This window comes from Tubulanus polymorphus, chromosome 3 (genome assembly GCF_964204645.1).
Source record: "Tubulanus polymorphus chromosome 3, tnTubPoly1.2, whole genome shotgun sequence".
Classification (NCBI taxonomy): Eukaryota; Metazoa; Nemertea; class Palaeonemertea; order Tubulaniformes; family Tubulanidae; genus Tubulanus; species Tubulanus polymorphus.
Window position 1 is genome coordinate 23,444,659 of NC_134027.1, and position 16,844 is coordinate 23,461,502.

Genomic DNA, 16,844 nt, shown 5'->3' on the forward strand with positions numbered 1-16,844 from the left:
ATGTGGCAGTCTTGTGATGCCATCAGGTTCAAATACCTATGAACGAGAGGAATGTGACTGTCTTTAATGCCGCCAGGTTCAAATCTCTACTGACCGAGTACCTACTTAGGTTATGTAAGTTACCTGTAATGACAAATACCAAGATCTCGAATCAGAAATTTCTAAAGACTAAAATAAAAGCATTGACTTATTATAAATGAATATACATATATTGTTAATTTTTCCTGATCACAATTCTATATACAAAATGGAATAGATTAAAATTTAGCACTGCAAAATGAATATAGGCCTATAACCTAATAATAATCAACATAACTTATTCAAATACAGTAAATCCTGCTTAATCCAGATATTTTGGTGGGATCAAATCAATCCGGTTTATCAAAAATCCGAATCAAATTCTATGGATGGATTAGATCAAAATCCAGATTAAGCAGGTTTTATCGTAACGTAATTAGATGTCAATGGAATCACCTAAATGAGTAAAGAAAACAACCAATTACATTTCAGTAAATTTGCATGTACAAAATATGAACATTTTTGACGGAATATTTTCGATGGACGGAACTAAAATCCCACCACGCAATGGCATTGCAACACGGTCAATATTGTAACATGGGTTAGATTGATGAACGCTGGAATTCTCGCACTTTTTTACATCTTCAAGTTTTTACACATTTTTTTCACATCAAAATATCACGATTTTCACGAAATCTTGTCACGATTTGTCACGTCGAGGTACAATACCTGCGTATCAATAAGGATTTCTGATGCGCAGAAATGACACACTAAGGCAGGCCTACTGACTGAACTACTGAAACAGAAACTCCGAATTGAGAATATCAGACAGGAATCACAAGCTAGCAAAGGCAATTCTGTGCTCCATGGTCTACGGCATAAAGAAGGCATCAAAATGTTTTCATAGGTCTCACTTTTTTCCATATATGTTTTCAAAATTCTTTAGGTAGGCATCCATTTCCACATCAATCTAACAGGCATATCCAGGCCATACCACTACCCTTCCTACTGATGACACAGTAGACTTCACCTTACTGCGTACAGTTTTACTATGGCTTTAAATTTTTTCTAAAATTCAACGACTTGGAACAGCTCTCCATTTTGACTCGTACCAAGTAACGAGGAGTCTACTGTATGAAACTTTCGCAATGAACCCTTTATACTTCACCAGAAGTCAGTCCAAAAGTGTAATCAAACCTAAACAGTGGTAAATACCGGGTAGTTTTGTAGAACCAAAACTGTTTCTTACACTGGTCTTAAAACTAAGTTTGGCGCAACTTAAGTAGATCCTGAATAAAAATAGCAGTACTATTTCTCGTTCAGAGACCAGGAAGGTTTCGTAACAATTGCGGAATAGCACAATCTGTAAACCCGCTAGAAGCGGCAGAGTTTGCAATCCGGAATTGCTAGTCTTAAACTGGAATACGTCCAATCAATAACTCACATACATAGTTTCCTGTCATAACAGAATTTGATATTAGCTTCAACATGGCACAACATAATATCACATGGTTTTATCAAACGCCAGACATTTTGATGTGATACCAGTTTTTTTCTTATCGATATTGTATAATCTATTGCAAGGTTTATGATTCATACAAAAAAGCAGAAATCCGCACAACACCTATCCTATTAGTAAAACACGTCTAGAATTCATATTCTTGATGCACCGAACAAACGACGTACTCTTATTAAAAGACTATTCATTCCTGGACAGCAGTTCAGTAGTCTCAGTGCTGAAGTCGTATCTTTTAAAAAATCTTCCGACTTAAGAGACCGATATCCGAGTCGATCGGATCTGACTTGAGCCGAGCCTACTGTACGGCACAGCCTAGAAGTGACATAACTCACAACGCCTTCGTTCGGATAGCAGCTCCCTTCTTTTCGAGTGCAACTTCTTGTATTTGGATGACTACGCGGTAAAATACAGGTACAAACATTATAAACGCCTAGTAGGAGCGTTCGAAGTTTCGTTGCACCCATAAGCGTGCAGCGAAACGCGTAATTCTGAAACGCATATTTGTCTCTAACGAACGAGTGTCGAACACGTTCGAAACTAAACGAAAACGAATTACAGAACGCGGTTTGAACGATATGCGACTAAACGCAAACGGAGTTGAATTTCTTCTAGGCTGTGTACCGTACGTAGTTCATTAAGGACCATGTACTTTCAGACACACACAAGATACTCCGTAAAATCTCAAGACAATTTCGCCTGCTCCTCCAGAAACAGTAATTGATCGACAAGAAAACAGTCACTCATATTATCGACGATGTCGATGAGACCCTTGTGAATTTTGTTCTCGTCCTGAGTCGTTTTGCGAGCGTTCTTCAGGTAATCGTAAACTTTCTGAAAGTTTTTGTCGCCGAGAGCCTTCTCGCATTCACTGCGGCAGACGAATGAAGGAATTTAACACCGAAACTGATGGAAGTTTGTTAGATGTTAATCAGTGTGCTTAAATACTACCATAAAAAGCTCAGTCGCAGAAAAGTTGGTTGAAACCAGTATTTGTTTACCACAGTACGGGGATTGTTTAACCCTTTCAGTGCGTCTACACCGCAGTGGGGTGTACGAATCAGTGATGGATTTTGCTAGTACACCGCACTGTGGAGTATTGATTTAATTAGTAATTACTAATTATCTCTCTTGAAAGATGGCAGCACCTGTCAAACATAGTGAAATATTAGTAACTAACGATATACCGCGCCAGGGTGTAGACGCACTATAGTGCTATTCCCGTTATTCAACACACTAGGGTGGAATTTTTACAGAATTTTCAAATTATCTTCAGCACTATAGGGTATTAATTAGCCAGCACTGAAAGGGTTAATGAAACATCATCCAAATTAACGGCACATTGAGATACCGTGGTACAGGGATCAGTAACTGAACAGTAGCTAAATCATATCTTACCATAAATACCATGGTACAGGGATCAATTACCAAAACGTTAACCATGTTTAGTCTAAATACAAGTCAAGTGGTTATTCGTTCCATGTTAACTGGAATTGAAATACTGAGCGTCCTTTTTGGAAACTGACCCCAGACGTAGTTTGATTATTGTAAAAAGATACGCTCTCATATTCTTGATCTTAATCTCACGCACCGTTGGACCGTAAGCACCTGCCTTCACGTCGTCCATAATCGTGGCCGTATGCCCTACAAATAAACGCAATAAATTGATGAATGAGGGTTCCGCAATCGACTGTTTGCAACTGAGGATTAACCAGGTATGTGCGTGCAGTAGATCACCCACAACTGCGGCAGTAAAAGAATCCAATTTTGGTCGGTAAAGATCCACAAATTGCCAACAGTCAGGAGTAAACAGTCGATTGCTAGCGTGCTATGCATGGCCATCACGCATATTAGACGAGAAGATACACAATATCCGTGTATGATGATGACGAGAGAAATCCCACAATAACGATGCCAAGATTGAAAAATTCTATATCAGAATGATTGCATTTGAGGAGCGACGTTTCGGCTAACAACTGTTAACCATCATCAGGCATACTGAGTGCATATTGATCACATTCCTCATATTGTCCACCAAATGGCCATCGATATTGTGACTAGTGATTTCAAGTAGCCATCTAACCTGTTCACTATCAATTTAAACCAAAATTTCGGTCACTTACTAAGCCAATATTTTACCACTGCGAAGTTTTGGTCGGCTATATACGACCTGTAAAAGTGTGCTAGTACAGCACAGTACACTACTACACATAGGTGTTTATTATTGATTAGCAAGAGACAAGACTGCTTTCATTGTGGATCCTATGCAGCATCAAAAATGTCTGGGGGTAACAGGGTTAAAAAATCGATCGGGTATCCAATCTTCCAATTCAAATGAATGACGAACAGAAAATGAACCCAATCTGAGACATGATTTGCCTCAGACTGAAAATCAAAATGAAAGTCATCGAAAGTCAATATTAGTTCATTTTTGATCTAGTAAGTCCTACTGTTGTAGGAACGCCACCTGGTGGGGAAACATCTAGACTACGAACCTAATTCTCCCGCATCAGTCGAAGCTAAAGCACTTTCCATACAATCTATCAAATCTCCGTATTCATCATCGCTGAATTCATCCTGCTGCTCGTCGTCGCTGCCAGAGGGCGCTTCATCTTCTTCAAAATCGTTGTATTGAGAGTAGTATGTTTCGGCTAATTGAGGTTCATCGGGAATTCCTGAAAAACAAGAGTTCAGGATATATACTTGACTCACTTTCTCAGATAAAGTTGGACCCAGTAAAGTGTATCTGAGGTTTAAGACTCATGCTCGAGTTTATTGAGTCCTATCTGAGTTCTAAGAACCATAACTGAGTTCATACAGTCCTATTTGAGTTCGAAGAGTCATGCTTGAGTTCAAAGAGTACGATCTGAGTTCTAAGAGTCGTGTTCAAGTTCATTGAGTCCTATCTGATTTCTAAGAGTCATGCTCGAGTTCATAGAGTGTGATCTGAGTTCTAAGAACCATAACTGAGTTCATTCAGTCCTATCTGAGTTCTAAAGTCATGCTCTCAAGTTCATAGAGTCCTATCTGAGTTCTAAGAGTCATGCTCGAGTTCATAGAGTCCTATCTGAGTTCTAAGAACCATAACTGAGTTCATACAGTCCTATCTGAGTTTTAAGAATCATGCTCGAGTTCATAGAGTACGATCTGAGTTCTAAGAGTCATGCTCACGTTCATGGAGTCCTGAGTTCTAAAGGTCATACCCGAGTTCATGGAGTCCTATCTGATTTTTAAGAGTCATGCTCGAGTTCATAGAGTACGATCTGAGTTCTAAGAACCATAACTGAGTTCATACAGTCCTATCTGAGTTCTAAGAATCATGCTCGAGTTCATAGAGTACGATCTGAGTTCTAAGAGTCATGCTCACGTTCATGGAGTCCTGAGTTCTAAAGGTCATACCCGAGTTCATGGAGTCCTATCTGATTTTTAAGAGTCATGCTCGAGTTCATGGAGTCCTATCTGAGTTTTAAGAATCATGCTCGAGTTCATAGAGTACGATCTGAGTTCTAAGAGTCATGCTCACGTTCATGGAGTCCTGAGTTCTAAAGGTCATACCCGAGTTCATGGAGTCCTATCTGATTTTTAAGAGTCATGCTCGAGTTCATAGAGTACGATCTGAGTTCTAAGAACCATAACTGAGTTCATACAGTCCTATCTGAGTTCTAAGAATCATGCTCGAGTTCATAGAGTACGATCTGAGTTCTAAGAGTCATGCTCAAGTTCATGGAGTCCTATCTGAGTTCTAAAGGTCATACCCGAGTTCATGGAGTCCTATCTGATTTTTAAGAGTCATACCCGAGTTCATGGAGTCCTATCTGAGTTTTAAGAATCATGCTCGAGTTCATAGAGTACGATCTGAGTTCTAAGAACCATAACTGAGTTCATACAGTCCTATCTGAGTTTTAAGAATCATGCTCGAGTTCATAGAGTACGATCTGAGTTCTAAGAGTCATGCTCACGTTCATGGAGTCCTGAGTTCTAAAGGTCATACCCGAGTTCATGGAGTCCTATCTGATTTTTAAGAGTCATGCTCGAGTTCATGGAGTCCTATCTGAGTTTTAAGAATCATGCTCGAGTTCATAGAGTACGATCTGAGTTCTAAGAGTCATGCTCACGTTCATGGAGTCCTGAGTTCTAAAGGTCATACCCGAGTTCATGGAGTCCTATCTGATTTTTAAGAGTCATGCTCGAGTTCATAGAGTACGATCTGAGTTCTAAGAACCATAACTGAGTTCATACAGTCCTATCTGAGTTCTAAGAATCATGCTCGAGTTCATAGAGTACGATCTGAGTTCTAAGAGTCATGCTCAAGTTCATGGAGTCCTATCTGAGTTCTAAAGGTCATACCCGAGTTCATGGAGTCCTATCTGATTTTTAAGAGTCATACCCGAGTTCATGGAGTCCTATCTGAGTTCTAAGAGTCATGCTTGAGTTCATAGAGTTCTAAGAACGATAACTCATGAGTTCATAAGAGTCCCATCTAAGTTTCAAAAGCCATATAACTGAATTCATGTCATGTTTGAGTTCATAGAAACCTTTCTAAGTTCTAAGGGTTCTATCGTAGAATCCTGTCAAGAATTCAAAGGCGCCTATTTCAGTTCTAGGAGCCCTACCAGAGTTTATAAAGTCCAATCTGAGTTAAAGGAGTTCAGAGAGTGATATTTGGGTTCTAGAAATTGAAAATTCTATTTTCGGTACCATCTTTAAAATCGAGTGATGAATGTTCCATATTGTAAACCATCGTATTTTTCATCGGCGTTATGGGTCGATCGTCCGATGCCCTGTGGTAAACTGGCTGTAATAAAGTGCCCTCGTCTTTCACTGTCTGTTCTTCATCTCTCTCCATCAGAGCAGAGTTATACGCGCGAAGAGTTTCATCATTGTCATCGTCATCATTACCAACAACAATATCATCATCATCATCATGGTACACTAGAATTATATGTAGATTAGTATCCAATAGAGAAGTAATAAGTGATTTCATGATACGGTAAACAGTGCATAATTCAGAGATGGCTAATTCTGACTTCTAGCAAGCTTCGCTGAAGCAAGCAAATTCTAGATCAGTTGGAGCGACAATGGGTCTTCACGACATAAATTAGGGTTTCTAAAATTATAACTTCAAACATTTTGTAGTCTGGGGTACACAGGGCAATCAGCATCTACTGTATTTAAACCGATGATTAAAACTGATTGTATTTTCCTTGAGGGAGGGCAGATTTTCCAGGTGACTATGACATCACCGAACCCATTTTGTAAGCACCAATGAAGCAAAACTTTGCAAGGAGGGTGCAAAGGGGCGTCCTGGCAAAAATTTTGAAAATTAGAAATATTTGTCGGGAGATGCATTCTTCAGTTACTTTTGCAGATGACAGTACATGGTTACAGTTGAATTAAAAATTCCCAGGCTTTTCCCGAGTATTTCATGGGTGATTCATGCTACAGTCAACATCTTAGTGGGGACTGGTCGATAAGGTGAAGAAAGTTACCCTTGGCAAATGCAATACATGAAATGTAAATGAATTTCCCAAACATCTCCCCGATTTGAGGGAAATTTTTCAAATTCCCAAATATTTCCCAACTGGGAATTATTATTTCAAATTCCCAAGTTTTTCCCAATATCCATTATGTGGGAACCATGGAATGAGTCGAAGATGGTTGGCGCCAGCAGCACTACCATGTTTGCCCACTCTGGTAACTTACTGGGAGCTGGTTTAGGATCGACGGGAAGGTTGTATCTGATATCGTGTATTCGTGTTTTCTGTTCGGCAGACCGCGACCACGGAGGAGGCTAAAATCACACAAACGTTTCACTATACAGCACGGTACGAAATATACGTTCGAACAGGTTCGAAAACTTGCACAAACATATCTATTTACCTTCGAAGAATCAAACGATAACTTTGTGGCTGACCTTTGCGTTTGGTTCGCTAAAAACTGGGCTTTTGCGGCTTCTCTGAAATTTCAAAAGATCCAAATCATTCAAAACCATGCACTGCTTCTATGCGTCATTTTTCTTTTTTATTCAAATCAATATATACACTAGATGCTCCTTGCAGTTATAAAGTGATAAAGGTTCATCGTAAAATAAATTGAAGTAGGAAAAACATTTCTTCAGGAATAATCTGAGGGAATTGGCTTCCTGGCAAGCAGAGTCTACTGTACCTCCGTATGTTTTTGAGGATTTGTATCTACAAGGCAAGCATATCACAGGATAGTTGGAGTCACGATGGATCATCATCAAAGTTTTCAAAATTTACAAGGAGCCTATCGGCTTATATAGCTCCACTGTGTGATTTGAAGAAATAGAAACCCCAAACCTAGGGACATCCCTCATGGCCAAACCCAAAAAAGGGCTCTGTACTTTGTAGGTATTGGTCCATAGAATATTCATACCAAATTTGGAATTGATCTGATTAAAACTGTAGGACTAGTAGCCATTTGAAGAAATAGAAGCCTGGCCCCAGTGTCGCCCCTGGAAGACAAATCCGCAAAATGCTATGTTACTTGGTAGGTCTTGGTCCATAGAGCATTCATACCAAATTTGGAATTGATCTGATTAAAACTGTAGGACAAGTAGCCATTTGGAGAATTAGAAGCCCACCCCCAGTGTCGCCCCTGGAAGACAAATCCTCAAAATGCTATGTTACTTGGTAGGTGTTGGTCCATAGAGCATTCATACCAAATTTGGAATTGATCTGATTAAAACTGTAGGACAAGTAGCCATTTGAAGAATTAGAAGCCCACCCCCAGTGTCGCCCCTGGAAGACAAATCCGCAAAATGCTATGTTACTTGGTAGGTCTTGGTCCATAGAGCATTCATACCAAATTTGGAATTGATCTGATTAAAACTGTCTAGAACAATTTGAAGAAAGCGATTTGAAGAAATAGTAGGAGCCCCCATCCCCTTGTTCCATACAATATTCATAACAAACTTGACACGATGAACGATCGTCCCCCCGAACCGATCAACTATCGGTCACAGCAGAGCTAAAAATCTAAACAATTTTGTCATTTTGTTGTCTAGGGTATGCAACGCAATCAGTTCCGTGGCAAGCGGAATGTACTGTATTTCAAACTGACTGTATTTTTCTGTATTCCTCGTCGGCCTTCTGTTGTTTTCGCAGCCGCATTCGTTCCCTCGCCGACAAATTCTTCCACTTGTCCTGTTTTTCTTTCTCCTGCAGATCTCGTAGTTTGTATTTAACTCTACTACAAACAAAGACGACCTCCCCGAGTTACAACACGCTCTACAGAAATTGCTTGTTTATAAAATGTGACGATTAATTCATTTTCAAACGAATGATGTATTGATAAAGAAACTTGCAGTCGATAGCTTATCAAAATTCAATAAGTTTTACAGGTTTCTGACAAAATTTGTCAAGTTCCCTGAGTTAACCCATATTTTTCTGGTTCTCAATGAGGTGTTAAGGTATTCCACATCACCCGCCACCCTGCCGGGAAATTTTACCTCAGTATTCTCTACAATTACCATCTGAAGGTTGAGGTGGTGGGTCTACTCAGTGTTTTCAATAAGAAATTAACAAGCCAGGTCCCTTTGAAAAACAGGAGGGTCCCATAATATGTCACAGTACCTGATACGAAAGCTGGTTTTAAAAAACACAGGTGGGTTCTTTAGAAACGACAGACGGGTCTGGGACCTGGGACCTGGCTCTCATTGAAAACACCGGTCTACTCTATTTGGGGAGAAGATAAAACCCGCTGAAACGAAAGGATTCTACTTACAGCACTTGAGCGATATCAGCAGTGTCTTTGGTAGCTATCACAGTCGAATCTTTAGCGTAACGTTTTTCGCTCATCGTTTCTTTCATTCGCTGCGAAACAGACGAAACATGAAAATAAGATAAAATCCCACTATTTACAGATTAAAAGAATTTAAAAACCAGGGGCCGGTTGCTCAAAAGTTGCTTAGAGTTAACCAGTGGATAGTTGATATGGTGACAATTGAAATTTCATTGTTACTATGGTATTTAACGGCCGCTTATCTTTAACCAACTTTTGAGCAACTGGCCCCGTAATTTATTCATTCAATCAAAAATAAAAGACACGACGTTTCGATCTCACCCTAGAGATCATCGTCAGGTGTGAACACGAAACATCGTGTCTTTTATATATCTTTGATTGAATAAATAAATTCTGGTTTTTAAATTCTTTTAATCTGTAAATAGTGGGATTTTATCTTATTATCCATTCACCACGTTTGAGTGTGGTTATCGTTCGAAAAATGAAAATATTTGACGAGAGAAATCCCACGACGATTCAGACTTTATTACGAGAAAAGTTTCGGCTAAACACTATTAGCCATCATCAGGCGTACTGATGATGGCAGTACGCTTGATGATTCTATTCAAGAATTTTTCACCTTTGACTGAATAATTGTGGGATTTCTCTCGTCATCCGTCCAGGGATGAAAACGGCCCATATTGAAAAAGTATTGAAAATATTTTCAAAAAAAAGAATTTTTTTTGGGAACAAAAATCAGTTACTTTTAGCCAAAAAACTTACTTCCTTTTGGTCAAAATGTAAATAGTTTGGGCCTGAATTAGAGCCGCTTTTTGAATGAGACACCATATTGGTTTCTCCGAATCCACAGTTGTGCTAACAACTGCCGAAAACCGTCTTAAGGAGCACTCCTAACTACGGAGCGCTCCGATGTGACACCCGCGATTGAGGCGATTAAAGCAATTGAGGTGATTTACACTGTTCTCAGGAATAAAGAAAATGTTAGAAAAGGTCGGAAATCCGTCTATGGTCGGAAGATTTTCATCCCTGTCCATCTTACACGGATAGTGTTTATCTTCTCGACTCATTAGAATATTTATACAGGACCAACTTCTGGCGTTTTATTTTCCATTGATGAGGTCTTGCAATGTTTTTTTTTAATCGAATTACTATTATGTAGCGTATTACATACCTCCATTTGTTTTGCAATAAATGACATTTTCAGAACTTCCCCGGCTGATGGGCGTTCTACAGGATTTTTAGTTAACATTCTGTAAGGAAAATGTATAGATTATCGGAATGCTGTAGCTAAACAAGTTTTTAGTCTCAGTCATAGCTGTAGGCCTTTTGCCCCCCCCCCCTGTTCACGAATTACATGCTAATTGGTCAAATTCCCTGAGTTTTCCCAGATAATAATTTCGAGATTTTTCTGATTCCTCAAACTTTCCAGGTTTCCCAGGTCAGAGGCCATCATGATGTAATCAGAATCCAGTTCCACAGTTGTGTGGGTTTAATTCTACTCTGAACTCAGTCCCGCGCAGTGGTGCGCAGTGAATTTCGTTCCGGATAATTACCGTTTTAAAACCGCAGTTATTTGGCTGGTGTATTGCGATGGCATTTCCGGGCATTGGCCCTCGACGATTTTATACATGACTCCCATCAGGTTTTGACCTTCGAACGCGTGCTGTAAGGCACATAACTCATACAGTATACAACCCACCGACCTGAAATACGAATGCCAATACGAATACCATGAACAGGCGCGGATCTAGGCGGTCTTACAGGCCTTCTGGAAGACCCTCGAAAGGGCTTCGCGCTGAAGCAGTGTTAGCTTCGCGCACTGTGCTCGGTGTGTTATCAGTGCCCTTTTCTTTTAGATATGCCCCTAGAATTCTGAGAAGACCCCTAGATCTGCCCCTCATGAACATAGTTTTAGATGAGAGGGTGCCTTTCCTGGCCTACTATGGTAGCTTAACCCATTAGCACGCAGGAATTTCACTATGTAGGTTATCTAATAATCCAATGAAAAGGAGAAAATTTGGTTAAAATCCCAGTTATGGACTTCGAAATGAATTCCGTAAATTCCTCCGATCATCCAACTATATATGTACTTTAATTTCTTCGTTTCCAGCAGGTGTGTAGGGTTCGTAAGCGTTACAAAAATCTAAATTAATCAATCAATCGAACAAATAAGAAGGGAAATGCCCTATTTCAAGATCTAATACAATCTAATTTGAAACCAATACATTTGTAACACTACACAATGATACAGACAATATCCCAAAATATATGGTTAGTTCAGTCTGGCAGACTGAACACTTGAGCCACAATGCAATGATAGTGGTGCCAAGGTAAGATTCAATCTATTAGGGAGCAGATGATAAAATTCATACCATTTCATAATTGGCGCCATCTATAGGGTTGTGTTCAATTTAGCGGATAATACAATTCGTAATGCTACACAATGATATAGACAATATTGCCATCTATATGGTAAAGTTTGAGCGGTAAACTGATATAAATATCAGTATATCAGAGTACCTGGTAAATGCGTGAAACCTACAGTTGATGGTAAAACAGTTTATTCTGAAATTTTTACTAAACTTCATCATCAGAGAAACAAAAAACGTTATCATTTTTCTGATGATGTTAAGTCAAAACTGTCAAAATAAATCGTTAAATCATCAACTGTGGGTTCCCTCGTTAACCCTTTCAGTGCTGACAAATCAATACCTAATAGTGCTGGAGATAATTTGAAAATTTTTAAAAATTCCACAGTGTTTTGAATAATAGGAATACCGCTATCGTGTGTCTACACCACAGCTCGATGTATCGTTAGTTACTGGTATTTCACTATGTTTGACAGGTGCTGCCATTTTTCAATAGAGATAATTACTAATTACTAATTACATCAATACACCGCAGTGCGGTGTACTTGCAAAATCCATCACCGATTCATGCACCGCACTGCAATGAGTAAGTTTGATCTATAGTCGGGTTGGAGAAGATCTTATTGCATTCATTGTAGACTCAAAATCAATTCGCGGATCGATATACATTTCACGCGACGGACAGACTTACCAAACGTCCGATTTCGAGTTATATCCTTCGTGTTTCAGAACTTCCGGACTCATGTAGTACGGCGTGCCCGTGAACGTCGACGCCATATCCGACGTTCCCATCAAAATCCTCGATATTCCGAAATCGCCGATTTTTATCATGTTATTACGAAGAAATATATTCCTAGGCAAAAAAAGAACGACTTCACATGAATATAACCAATCTGATACAGAAAATATCATTAAATATATGTAATAGGAAGTAAATATGAAATAGATATTTTTCTTAGAGAATGCCTGACCTCGTTTTAAGATCCCTGTGTAGAATACTCCTAGAAAAGAAAAAAGAAAAATATGTTGGATCCAGTTGAAATCTAATTGGGTTCTACATGCACGGCTGCCTACTTCTGACGAGTACTTTCACTGATAACTCAAAACTTTTTTTCAGGAACATTTCAAGAAAATCGGATTGCTCGTTGTAAGATCGGCGAGGAAGATTTCATGAAAAACTATAAATGGGAAACCCGCGCTAACATAAAACCGGATATCTGATCGGCTAATAATGACATCATCGAAGCATCGAAGGGTTTCGTAGCATGGCAAGCCTCGATGCCGTCAGGTTCGAATCTCTGCTAGGGAGGATAGAGGGAAAATAAGAAAAGATTGGGACGAAATGGGAAGGGTGGAATGGGAAGACATCAAATAAAGATAATTCCAGAAAATTCAGTATTGTATATTTACTGGGAATGCATGTATTGCACAGCTAACAGCAGTTGAACGAGCCAGTCCAGAATCAACGTTTCATCGAAGGATTTTCCACTTTTATTCATTTGAGAAATTTGCACGTCTAAATCTCCACCCTACAAAAAAGAGTTAGAATCATTTGGTTTTTTGGGCTCCACATTTTTTGTAATGGGAATACAGGCTAAAATCTCAAACCAAATCAACTAAAGATTTCGCAGAAATCGATCTTGAAATACAATTGTAAATCTTAAAATAAAACCCGGAAGTAAAACGATAGACGATACCGCGGGTTCATGTGAACACCTGCTGATTTCTGCGGCTAAACCAATCATAGAGGAGTCTTTGCCTTCTGATTGGCGAAAAGCTCATATACATTTTAACGAGGCCCTTTTTCATAATTCAGCTCCATAAGATTTAGAGAATGGATAATGCTTTAATGAATGATTTGTATGAATATATGCCCATTTGCGGAGTCAAAGAGCCTTAGCTCTGGAAACCATGTCATTTAAATTAACTCCATTTGTATAGTGTAAGGCTCAGCCTATGGCTGGCCTAAAAGATGAAGGTTTATTGAAAACACATTTGAACGTTTCCTAACAACCCCCATCAGTCATTCCGATAGCTAGTGATCTTATCGCCACTGGTAAGAGCCGCGATCACACTAGCATTTTTGGCCCAGGCCAAATTTGACCCGTGCCAAATTTTGCCCGGAACAACTGTTCACACAGGTGCCAAACGGGCCCGAGCCTGTTTGGCCCTGGCCAAATTGGTCCGACCAAAAACGTCGGACCAGGCTCGAGCCAAATTTTAGCACCAGACAAATGATTGCGTTTGAATTGCAACTGGCACCGGAAATGATCCACTTGGCTTTGTTCAGTATCGAGTGGATGGTTTGCGTGTGAACAAGCTCTCTAATAAGGCACGGGCCAAATTTGGCTCAAGCCTGAACGGTGCCAATTTGGCCCGGGCTTAATCGTGTGCGCCGTGTGATCGCGGCTGAGGTTTCATATAATCGCATCGACTTGTATCAACGTTAGGGACAACGCGGGCAATAACATGGTTTGAAAAAGGATCGATTTATCTTTTTTAACTCATACACATACCTCGCAATATTCCGTAACGATGCAGAAGTATTCTCCGTCCAGGAACTTGTCGTAGAATTTGACGATGTTCGGGTGATCGAGTTTCGCCAATAGATTAGCTTCGTGTACGGCGTCGACCGTTTCATCCGGCAACAAATCACCGACGGGAATCTCCTTCAAAACTTTACTGCTCGGTCAAATTTCAGCGTGAGAGAGGAAAAAAAACAGAACTTACAAGGACTCCCGCGAGATTATCAAAAACTCGAGAGCCCCATTTATTTACGGGCTCTTTTTTTAGAAATGGCAAATAGCAAAATCAAAAATTTTGTCAAAAAAAGTGAATCCAATTGCCAAAAATTCTGGAAAGGATACTCTAACATCGGTCATCTCTCCCTGTGAAAAAGTAACACCGAGGGCTAACAAGCGCTTAGGAGTCATCTATCAGGCCAGTTACCCATTTTTTCCTGGGTGCAGAGAGGTAATGAGGATAAGTGTCTCGCCCGGGGACACTACGGTAATGTACAGGGTTTGAGCTGACGACCTGGCTTCCCAGAGTCGAACAGGTAACACATTTGATGGAGACTAACTTACAGTCGATTCGCCTCGTCGGTGCATTTCAGATCGGTCACCAAAAATGCCGTGCCGAAATTACCACTGCCGAGTCTCTTCTCAACCTGGTACCGATTCGCCAACACCCTCTTCTTGGCGGAGGCTTTATCCTTTACGGTTCTTCTCAGCGGCATCTCAAATGAATGAATTATCTATCAACCAGACACATCCACGGGTTACTACCACATTCTGCAACATAATCATCGACTATTAGATATCTTATTTGAACAGCAATTATGTTCATACATGATGATGCCTAGTATCAGGGGCTTTGGAAGCAATTTTTTATTGCAGTGGCCAAATACCGATTTTGGACAGGTTCTAAATATTGCCGCGGCGAATTTACTTAATTTCTTCAAAAATGTGGTATTCAAAGAAAAAAAAACGTCATTCAGTAAAGTATTGCCGCAGCTTTCGCTGCTGCAGGAGTATGCGTCGTTATTCCTGGTGTCCTGTGTGGGTCGATGTACACTACGTCATCGATACAAGCGTTTCGAAATATCAATTACAACTTTGAATAATGTTATCAAATATATTCGATAACTCTTTATTTCATATTTTTATAACTAATTCTGAGAGGATGCGCACTACGTCATCAATGCATACATACATGTACCGGTATATGTATATAACAGCTAGACTGGTTTCTGGTCAATTCAACTATTCATACAATCAAATCCAAAATAACTTAGTTGACCCTTAGTATAAGCCCCAGTAATTTATATTTCATTATTAAGCAATAAGTCTATATTTGTCTTTTTTTCAAGCGACTTTTCCTGTTTTAGGCCAGCTCCTTGCCATATTTAATACTACGGATACAGCTTGAATGCCTGATCTGTAGGGACCCCGTATTTCTCAAAGGGACCCGACTTGTCGACTTCAATTTCTTGAAAACACTGAGGACCGACCCACCGGCGTAATGTAATGCGGGAGACAAGGAGGCTAAAAAGCCATTGGTCAGCGACATAACCTTAAAAGCGCGCAAAAATGGATACAGGGAGCATTGATATATTTCACGAGAACAAGAGCAAGTCATCTAACACATAGAAACTTTTAGGCAAAACCATGAGACATAAGTAAGACTTATTAATTTCTTAGGAGCGCCTTCATAAAAAAACATTTTTACATACCTACACCACAAAGGACACTAAATGTCTGTTATAACTTATACAACTATGTATGTGTTGTATAGTATAGGCCTATTTAGCCCAAGCCCCCAGGCAAATAATGTCAATGACAATGACATGATAAATGATGACGCTTATAAGTTAGGCAACTATGCCCCCTGAATTACGACACTGGGGAATTAATTTTCTTCATCGATTGCAAATAGTTTCATAAATAGTTTTATTTCAGTAATTAGTGCGTCAATTTTGTCATCCAGTGAACAGAACACCTCCCGTCGTGTTGAAACAAATTTCGGATTTCGCAATTTATGGATACGAAAATGATTTCTGCAATAAAACCGGAACGTAATGTTCGATGAAATAATGGTTTCGAGCTAATTTCGCCACTTACTCGAATATCTAAGCGTTGAAATGTCACTTGAAGCGTTTTCTGTCAAAAACTGGGAAGCGTCCCAAGATACTACGCGCACGCGCGTTGATAATTTCCGTTATTGCGCAATCTCAATACAATACAAAACAATTTATTGTCCATAACATAAATAAATACATGTAAATTGTTCGATTTTATTATCGTTTTCCATTAACTAACATACTAAATCTAGATTCATCAGTCGATTTATTACCAGAAATATCAAGAAAGTATAATTCAATTCAACTCAAAAATTTATTCAGTAAATATCATATAAATGATCAGCGGCTGAACAAAATAAAATTACAACAAATGTGTTAAAAAAGTTAAAAATACGCAAATAAGATAACCATGCTGTGAAAAACAAGTGCTTTATTCGTTATCTCATATGTTGCTTTTATGCTGGTCTTGCCTTTCAAAATTTTTCTTTTATAGTTTAAATCTTAAATTTGTTATGAACGTTCTAAACGTTCGTATTCTGTGTCTTAGCAGGGAGGTGGGAGACCTCCCTGGTCTTAGTTAGGCATTTTCCTCAAT

The 16,844-nt window shown here is 39.4% G+C and overlaps 1 protein-coding gene across 2 annotated transcripts; it reads right to left on the minus strand.

Annotated features, from left to right (window-relative positions):
- Positions 1-228: 228 nt before the first annotated feature.
- On the minus strand, positions 229-16,367 carry LOC141901988 (serine/threonine-protein kinase Nek11-like). 2 transcript variants are annotated; one of them, XM_074789601.1, is made up of 16 exons: positions 16,290-16,367; positions 14,754-14,960; positions 14,184-14,349; positions 13,078-13,196; positions 12,639-12,668; positions 12,359-12,520; positions 10,852-11,001; positions 10,470-10,548; positions 9,281-9,369; positions 8,618-8,746; positions 7,415-7,490; positions 7,238-7,325; positions 6,233-6,466; positions 4,030-4,209; positions 3,094-3,178; positions 229-2,405 (listed from the first exon to the last, which is right to left on the minus strand). In XM_074789601.1, the coding sequence occupies exons 2-16, from the start codon at positions 14,903-14,905 to the stop codon at positions 2,219-2,221; spliced, it is 1,926 nt and encodes a 641-aa protein (XP_074645702.1). In that variant the 5' UTR covers positions 14,906-14,960; positions 16,290-16,367; the 3' UTR covers positions 229-2,218. The 2 variants fall into 2 exon arrangements, with proteins under 2 accessions (XP_074645702.1, XP_074645703.1); XM_074789602.1 differs by lacking the exon at positions 16,290-16,367 and adding an exon at positions 15,902-15,969.
- Between the last annotated feature and the right edge of the window lie 477 nt (positions 16,368-16,844).